This window comes from Nematolebias whitei, chromosome 9, assembly GCF_014905685.2.
Source record: "Nematolebias whitei isolate Nwh7 chromosome 9, NemWhi1, whole genome shotgun sequence".
NCBI lineage: Eukaryota > Metazoa > Chordata > Actinopteri > Cyprinodontiformes > Rivulidae > Nematolebias > Nematolebias whitei.
Window position 1 is genome coordinate 31,265,959 of NC_056506.1, and position 10,030 is coordinate 31,275,988.

Here is a 10,030-nt window from a genome sequence, read left to right on the forward strand (position 1 = left end):
ATTCAACCTTTATTTAGACAGGTTAATCCCATTGAACCTCGAGGACTCATTCACAAGAGAGACCTGATTTCAACAAAGAATGATGACAACAATGGACAACAGCAACAACAATAGACAGTTATAAAAAGGCATAAAGGTTGATTTTTTTTTTTTACAAATTAAAATAAGATGGCAAAAAAAGTAGCAAAAACAACTAGATTATAAGGTGAATGTAGTAAAATAAAAACAGCAACATGTCTGCGTTGGTTTTTGCCAGGAGTCCAACAGATTCTTAAAGCCACTTAGAGAGGCCAAGGTCGGGAGCTTCAGGTCTTTTTGTAAGATATTCCAGGAAACAGGAGCGGAGTAGGAGAAGGCCCTTTTGCCTAGTTCAGTCCACACTGAGGGAACACTGCAGGTAATAATGTCCTGAGAGCGCACGCTGTAGCTGCACTCACGCAGAGACATGTAGGAGGAGATGTATGAAGGCAACAGATCAAGAAGTGATTTAAAGATGAAAATGTACCAGTGGGAGAGTCAACGTGAAGTTAAAGATGTCCAGTTAAACAAGTGAATACAGGGTGCAATGATGGGTACGGCCCCAAGCACTGGCTTGTGGACCCCCGGGGGTCCAGGGACTGCAGTTTGAGAACCACTGGTTTACACTTTTCCAGATAAAAGTTGAAGAACATTAAAACAAAAGAACTTAAATATAAGTTGTTGTTTTTTCATGTTCTTTTGAGACATGTACTCAACTGTATATTCTCTGTGATCAAAAACAGAGAGAGACAAACAAGACAGTGACTGAAAAAAATGCTAAATACTGCAGCAACACAAATATACTGATCAGCTAATAATACAGCATGATGTAGCCTTTTGTTTTTAGGAAACAATACACAGTATGGGTGGAGATAAAATGCAACAAAATATAAACATCTAAAATTCCATTATAGTAGTTTTATCATTTGCATAGTTTACTAAAACATAGCAGTCTTTGTAATTTAATGGACTTGTTTATGAACTTGTATGCAGTTTTCTCTAAACAAACTACAGCATAATACAGCTGTTTTCTTTATCCCCCCCTTAAAGTTCATGGTTTTGTATTTTGAACTTTTTGACATTGTCTTGATGTTAGAATTTGACACAAGGACTCAAATAAAAATGAGGAAATACGACAGAAATAATCTAAAATAATGGGCTGACATGGCCACAACTTATTGATTAACACTAGGCGATCTAAATGTAATGGGCATAAGCAAAGCCTGGGACAAACCAGTATGGTGGGGTGAAGATGGCATGAAAACCAGGTGAAGAAGCACTGAGGGTGTAGTGAGCTAAGTGGTAACAGGTGAGTCTGATGTTTAATGGGAACAGGTGTGACAAGAGGGCCAGGAGACAGCAGCAGGGCTCTGGGAGAAAAATTGAAAACACATGGAAATACAGTACTGAACAAAAGTCGCAAACAAAAAAATTAATTAAAATACAAAGCGCAACCTAAGTAAAAACACGAATGTGAAAACAAAGACAACCAAGAAACTCAATGATACAAAATGATTAAATAACAAATCAGCAAAATTTAGGATCCTGACATGCACTGCCATGACCTTGGGCTCAGACATCCATGGTGACCTGATGGTGACGCGGGATCAGCATTTCAGAGTAGGTCGAAAAACAAAAAGTTTCAAATACTTTCACACTGCCAAAAAAGTACAAGAACTAAGATCCTTTTGGACCTCCAGGCTGATTAACCTGAGCGATAGCAAACCAAACAAATACATCAGTGACAAGATGAGGCAGATAGTACGAGCGTCTGCACGTCTAAGCAGAAACAAAATCACGAGGACAAATGAGAAATGTACGAAAAGGAAGCAGAAATGTGTGGAAAGTGAAGATAATAGTGATGACAGCAGGTTACAACATTACAGATCGTTATCCAGGAGAATGCAGTCCTACAAGGAACTAAGAAGAAGAAATATGGTGCTTAGAATGTGTTTCACGATGTCTTTTTGTTCGTCTTTGATCGTTGGCTGACTTTTTTGTCTCTGCCGACTCCCGTCCTGCAGCAGCCTCTGCTCCTGACAGCTCCTGAGTGATTTCTCCCAAAAAGCTTCCGTCTTTATTGACTCTCGGAGTGAACTCAGCCACCTGGCCAGTTTTCAAAGGACTAACAGGTGTCCTTCAAACTTCCAGCCTTGCGTCAACCCTATCTGTAAGTACAGCACAGAAATCCAGGTCTGATATGTCCAGTAGTCCTCAAGTGGGGATTCGTTTGCTTGTATTACCCGGTCCATTCTATAAAGGACCCCTGCATCACCACTTTCTTACCCTGCTCGTGGTGAGATCCTGCATTCATGGCCTGCCCCATGTGTCACAAACGCCAGCCTGTCTCAGAGATTTAAAATTAGGATATTTGTCCAAAAGTTTGTGGATCCTTTGGCATTAGTCAAGGGTCCAGTAGAAGGAACTGACTGCTATAGAAGGGGGAAATGTAATTTATTCAACCCAAAATGCAAAGAAATATTGAATACAGTCTACTGTACAGTCTACTGGGGGTCTACAACCTTTGCAATAAAAAGAGCCATTTTTACCACTTTGCTTGCTAGTTACGATGTGTCCGGAGCCACAAAACCCGCTACAACTGTGTACTGGCAACTGGTGGCCCGTGGACCACTACGAGTTTGTTGGACATGGCTTTTCCCTCCAGTTGGGGGTGATATTATAAAATGAAAAATATCTTTTATTAACATTTATTGATATGTTTACATTTTAATACAAAAGAAAAGACCAGATTCATGTAAAGAAAGATAAAATATACAATTTTAAAATGTTCTTTACAAACATTAAAACACTGAACTGTGCAGGCTGGTTTGAGTTCTCTTAATTGTTGAAGAATTAAGTATCCTACTTAAAGCATAAAGTTAAAGAATTAGGCCCGTTTGTTGGATATCCAATTACATTTTCAAAAGAAAAATGATTATTTTGTTCACGTTGACTTTGTTTTTTTGTGTGTTTTATTCTTAGTATCTTCAAATATTCCTTCTCAGCAGCTTGTCTTAAAGATATTCCGAAACGTTCTGGTGGTTTTGAGAGAAAGATCACGCTGTGAGACTGGGAGTCGACTTAAAGTGGCTAACAAACTACTAGCACGATGCAGTCCACTGATGTTTTACGCCTTGTATTTGTACTTTTCTTCACATGTTTGAAAATGACAGGAAATCAGCTAAAAGTAGCCATTTTCATTGTTGGCAATAATTTTAATAAAATTCAGTTTTATTTGAATTTTGGTCAAAGCCTGAAAGAGCTGCTGCAGGGGGACCAAAGAGCCACATGTAGAGCTGCAGGTTGCAGACTCCTGGTCTACTGCATGTAAGCTGCTCACCTTCTGTTAGTTGTAGCTGCCTGCCCTCTTGTGGACAAAAAAGTGCTTTGGGGGGCTCAAAGAAAAGGCCTGTCACTTCTCTGTCAATAAAGTGACATTAACATTTTTTTACTGTTCTGATTTAAAAACAGAATGTAAATATGTCCACCCCTCCCACCAGGCACATCCATCACTCGTTCACCGGTCTGAGTGTTTTCTGTGTGCAGGAGATGAAGATGAGATGCAGGAGAGTGTGTGGGAGCCGAGAGCACCTCTGGATCTTTAGTGTCCTCCCACTCAGTGAGCAACGAGAGAGACAGAAACTGAGCTTCTGGTCTATTTCAGTCCCTGGAGATGTGAGGTCTTTTCTGCACGGTTCCCTCCAAGACTACAGTGACTCACGCTCCGTGTGACTTCCGCTCTAAGTTCTGTTGCTTGAAAATCAAACACCAAAAGTGGGATGTGAACGCCCTGACTTCCTGTCAAGAACTGAAAGGGGGAATAAAAGGAGTAGATAGTTGTATTCATGTGTCACTTGTGTTTCTACGCTTCATTAATTATAATCTGTTCTGTTGTTTTTTTTTCTTATTTGTTCCTTCTTCTTCTTCTTCTGGCGTTTATTGGCAGTTGTCGCGAGCTCGGCTTCTGCTTTTCCAACAGAATTGGATTCGTTTAATTATCTGTTCACTGTAAGTTGTTGGATCCCCTCTGCTAAGCTGACATTCTTAATTACTTTGATGTTTGTTTTTAGTTTATGCTTTTATAGATTTTTTTTTGTAGTTTCTTCTTGATGAATTTGGATCATTTAAATTCAAATGGTGTCTGAGGTTTTGTCAGTGTTTGGGATTTTTGTGAACATATGAACATGGGAGAAAAGATTTTGCACAAAAATGATGATCCCTGCAGTCCTCGTCGGTCAGTTCTTGTTCAGAACTGCTTAAAATAAACCTCAGCAACTTGCATGGTTTCTGCAGCAAGTAATTCTAAACACAGCAAATGTTGGAAATTCTCCCAACTAATCCAACCCGTCTTAACTTTGGTCTACTTTTGATAGTACGGGTTGTTCCGGTAATAATATACTCTTAATACTACATTACATTAAACTGTAGTCAAACTTGCACCTTAAGGATGAGCTTCATCACACCCCATTTAAATGAATTTACCAGTCAGTCATCTTTATCAAGGTTGTAAAAGTTAGAACTAATAACGCAGAGCTCAAAATTAAATAAAACCTAACTATTTCAAACAAAACAAAAATCTGACATAGCAGTAAAAATTCATATTAACTGAGGTTCAAGGAGAACTGGATGTGGAATAAAACACAACAATGCTCAACATGTGGGTACGGTGAAACTAGGGTACTAGAAGGACTGGGGCTGATGAGAAGAAAGGCTGCAGCTGTGACTGGTGAACAGAAATGCATTCAGGCCTAAAAAATCCTGGCTCAGCCCGGTCTGAACCCGTATCATGTTTTTTTTTTTTATATACCGACCCGAAAGCGACCAATAAACCGCACAGCTGATGATCCAAACTGGGTCAGCGGCCGCGTCCATCCGCTGATGCAGCGGCCGCGTCCATCCGCTGATGCAGCGGCTGGGTCCAGTTAAGCTTCAGGTGGGTCGCTGGCAGTCATCCATCTGGACTTATATACGCTGTAAATAATTTTTAATTTACCCTTCATTTATACAGGTAGTCTCATTGAGTCACGAGAACTCATTTTCAAGAGAGGCCTGTTTGGGAGCAGATGATGGGGTCAAGGGCGCAGAGTGGGGCAAATGAAGGTAGAGGCAGGAGTGGGTGTTTTACCTTTCCCACCCACATTTTGATGTTTTCAGTCCAGGGGTTTGAACCCGCAACTTTCTAATCGCAGGTCCATCTTCTCTAACCTCTGCGCCACCACTCCCCTAGTTTGCTTCCATCTCACCAGCCTTCAGAAGGAGACAGTTCCTGGACAGAAGCTCTCCAGCTGCCTCACATCAACCTTCTAACAGGCACTTTATCGTACACCACCTGCACCCTTACAGTCTTTCTCAATTTTAAAATCACAACCATGACAGAGTTGTAGTTTGCCTCACGAGGTCCAATGTCCAAGTTCACCTCCAAGTTAGAAGAACTGCAGACATCGTGTCTATCAAAGTTTACAGGGCGGTAATTCAGATTTTCATTCAGAAAACCGTTACTGTCTGTTCTGAAGTAAAACCTCATCATACCTGACTTGATGTCAGCAGGTGTGCATCTGGTCCAGTTCCTGTCACGGGGTCAGCTGACAGCCTGGTTGATCCTGTTCTGGAGTCTGCAGAAGTCCTCTCGCAAGCCCTCTGGAGACCTGCTGCCATCCCACCAGTCCAAGTTCTGGGTTTTGCAGCGGTGTCATCAGATTTTGTTCAAGGATTTGTGGTGGCCTTACTTTTCTAACTTTGTAGGTGTTTGTCAGTTGTAGGTTAACCATCCATACATGGAGTCTCCAAACATCCTGCCAGGATGTGTTACCAAGTTTTATCTAGCTGAGTCCACAAGCTGGCTGAGATCTTCTATGTCTGAGTCCAGGTTTGAGGGCATTCCACTTGTCCAAATCACCAGTTTAGATCATGAGGACAGCAGACATTCCAACTAGCCTTGACATTGGCCCAGTTCAGAGCTTTCAATGGTCTGCTACATCCCCTGGGATATGGAAGAGGAGGACAGGAGAAGAAAATGAGGATGTGCTAAGGCAAGAACCGGAACAGCTGCGTAGTTTTAGGCAAGATAAGTTCAAAAAAGCCAAAACAAAAAAAAAACCTTAAAGCTGCTGCTAGCTTCTTCTAACCCTGAACCTGGCTCACTCTCCTGGCTGCACATGCCTGCCCTCTCATGGACAGAAAGCAGACAGCAACGATGCTCAAAGACAAATTCAGTTTTGTTCCTGAACCACATGAAACATCTAGAAATTGTATTAAATACATTGTTGAACCATTAATTCCCAAACAATTAAATGTGGGCATTTCTGACTGAGAAATCGAAGACAAGCTTGACAGCCTCAGCCATCCACCATCCACAGGCCTCAATGTACGAGGATATGAGCTGAAAAACTGAGACAAGGTGTTGATGAATGTGTGGGAGCTGCGAGAACCTCTGTGTCTGCCGGGTCCTCCTACTCAGCCAGCAGTGTGGAGGCAGAGCGTTTATTCTATTCTGGTCCCGGAAATGTGAGGTCTTTTCTTCACTGTTCCCACTAAGACCAGAGTGATTCATCCACACTTGTGAACAGTCTGCAGGCGCAGAGAGAAAGAAAACCATGCACCCTCCAGAGTAGGATATCAGCGTCGTTAATAACCGACGTCCTCATAAACACAAGTATCTGTCACGTTTGATCCTTTTATTGCTTTAATCGGTTTCTTTATCTTTTGGCCATGTTGTTTCTGCACCACCAAAAATCTGCTTGGCCTAAGGATTTCCTTAAAGTATATCAAGCAAGGATATAAAATATAAATATCTTTTCTCAAATAAAGAGTAAAAAATAAAATAAAACGTGCATGGAATGGCATCTGCAGCAACCATAAAACAAGTTTCTGGTGAAACGTTCAAAATGATGCAACTCCCTCTAACATTTAATTTTCACCATATAAAAATAAAATATGGAATTGACTTTTTAAAAAATAAACATCCACAGAGAATAAAATGTCTCTTCCAGACTCAATGAGATGCAGGGCATGGATGCTATTCGTAGTACGTTTTTTTTAAAGAAAGAGCTGTTTTATAAACACGATAAACACTTTAAAACTAGCTCTTGTTTAGCCATTAGTCCAGGCTAGACAAAGACTTTTGCCTTTATCTCCATACTCTGTGCTCCATGGTTGATATCACAGTTGATAAAGTACTATTTGACAGAACATGACTAAAAATGACCCCTTTAAGAATGCCCATCACTTAAGTTATACAGTTTTGCTCAAACCCTGCCAGAAACACCTGAATTCAACATTTAGTCTAACAGGCACAGCTAAATCCGTTTGTCTAAAAAAAAATTTTTTTAGAAGGACAGAAATCTGAGAGGTGTTTTGTGTGGACTTACAGCAAGAATGGTGCTAGAAATCAACAAATCTTGACTTTTGTCCGCATGTGAGATTGATCAAACGTGGCAGAATAATATCAGATTCAGATGGCTGATAATCAAGAATCAAGAGTGATGTAAACATCAGGACCATTCTGGCCCACGTTGTTACTGCACATACTGGAACAAAGCCATCCTCAAATGGTGCCATCTTAAATCACATGGTGCTATAGATAATCTCTGGAATATAAAGTAATTTAAAACTTTAGTGGAATTAATTGCAGTGCCAAACATGTTTCAAGCGAGCTCGCTCGCTGTGGCAACCCCTGCAGAAAGGAGCAGCTGGAAGAGACTTGCAGTGCTGTTTCCTGAAGTCAGACAAAATATTAACTCGAGTTTGGGGGAAATTGCAGCAAATATGCAAAAGCTGTCTTAGTTTTTATTAATACTATAGTTTTATTGGTGTTTGACTGCAAATTTGACCATACTTTTATTTTTATTAAACTCAGTTTTATTTCGTTTATCATATTTTATCATATTTTATCTATGACGCTGTATTCTTGTGAAGCACTTCGGTTAGCTGTGGTTGTTTTTAAATGTGCTATAAACTTTGATTGATTGATTGATTAAATATACACAAATACTCCTTCAGTTTATCATTTACAAATTTCTCAAACACACTGACTAGAACCAGGAGTAGTAGGTTGGTATTTCTCCTATTGTCCTCCACTTGTCCACTTACACTGAGTGAAAAAGCAGTTAAAGTCCAAATAATTAAATAAAACCTTAAAAGGTCTAGAAAGCCTGACGATCTACTAATCACAATTATTTAAAGGTTTACAAAACAATCTGGTTCCTTGAAAGGAAATCATAAAAAAAGAGGGGTGGTTTTATGTTTTTTTATTGAACTGCATTTTATAGAAGCTGATAACAGAAATAAAAGCAAAACAAATACATAACCTGCCTTATCTTTAGATTCTGTTGGAAAAAAAACACTTATCTATTTAACTATAACTTTGCCTGATATTTAACACAAAAACAAATTTGTATCTGTTCATGCAGTATATATGCATATTGCACAGTGAGGACGTGAGAACAAACTGGAAACCTGAAGATGAAGCGTCACTGTTGTGATTTATTTATTCTTCCTCTGCCTGTGTGGCTCAAACAACAGCAAGCAGGAGAGGCCAAAAATGCTGAAAGTAGCGCATCGTGACATCTTCAGGCTCTGCTGGTGACTCTACAGCAAACCAGAAAAATGATGGTTGATTTACCTTAAGAGAACTGGAGGTCAAACTGGAAACCAGTGAGAGAGAGTTACAGGATCATTGTTTAATTTATCTTATTATCATACACTGAGCCAAACAGTATAATGACACATAATGTTATGTCATTTGGAGCATCTATCAGTGCTGATGGGTATATTGGACCATTCATTGTTGAAATCACACTGAGCTACAAGAAGGTTTATGTGGACACAGATTTGTTCAGCCCTGCAACATGCACATTTTAACACAGCAACGTGAAGTCATGGTGAGTCAGACGGTAGAGAGTAGGTATCTTTACCTGAGGGTACTGGAACATAGGGGCGTTGTCATGCATTAAAAGAAAAATGCACATCAATATGTGATGATGGTGAGAAAGATGCACTTGCATACACATTATAATTTATTTTAAACTAAACACAAAATGATGCTCAGGTAGGGAAGAACAAATGAAATCAGAAATTTGCCAAAACTTGATTTGACATGTGAACATGTACGCGTGCACTGTATTATAACCCTCATTAAAGTGAACTAACACTTTATTATAAAGTTAGTCAATCAAAAAAGGTTTAAAATTTAAACAGTCGTTCACGGTTTCATCATATAACGTCAAATTGTGTCTTTTTGGAAAACGGGTCTGCAAAGAATCCCTGTTCACCTCACAGACGATAAACCAGCATTTTCTTATGTTGAATTTAAAAAAAGCCTTAAAACTATATTTTATGCAGTAAATAATTCAAATCATTCTTTAAAAATGTCCTTTAAGAACAAACTGAGGAATACAAAGCATGAAACAAAACCAAGATAAAAGTAACAAAACATTATGACGCTGTCCAACAAAGTGAAGTCAGGTCCTCTGGACGGTTTCTTTGTGTTGAAATCTTTCATCTTTCATCCAGAAGACTTAGGCATGAACGTGTTTCTAAGTACAGGAGACAATTAATGCCAAAACAACAAAAAGAGGAAACTATGAGTACCAGAAACTAAATGAACCAAACAAAAACTCCTGATGTGAGTGGGTGTGGCAGGACTGAGAAGAACTGAACTGATCCGTCACAAAAAACAGAACCATCATAATCGTAATGAAAATATTCTGATCAGAGCCGGCCCAAGCCTCCATGGGGCCCTAAGTGAAATTTGCTTTGGGGCCCTCTACTTCTGCTAGTAATGTGGATTACTGCAATCAACAGTCAGATGATCAGATCATTCACCCACCAAACATAAACTCTTTGCAACTCTGACAGCCCTTTTTACATGATCCTGTATGACATCATCTAGTGCAGAGGTGTCAAACTCGTTTTCATTTTGGGCCACATCAAGCTAACGAATGTCCTCAAAAGACCAGCCATAATAAAATGTATTGATAAAACTACCTATTAACAAACTGGTAAAATATAACTT

General features: G+C 39.6%; 1 protein-coding gene across 1 annotated transcript in view; it reads left to right on the forward strand.

Annotated features, from left to right (window-relative positions):
* The first annotated feature begins 8,894 nt into the window (after positions 1-8,894).
* LOC119414219 (voltage-gated potassium channel subunit beta-1-like) overlaps positions 8,895-10,030 on the forward strand; it is a 3,570-nt gene continuing 2,434 nt past the window's right edge. The window contains exon 1 of the mRNA XM_037681318.1: positions 8,895-8,916. Coding sequence (XP_037537246.1) covers positions 8,895-8,916 — 22 coding nt within the window. The remainder of the gene's footprint in view (positions 8,917-10,030) is intronic.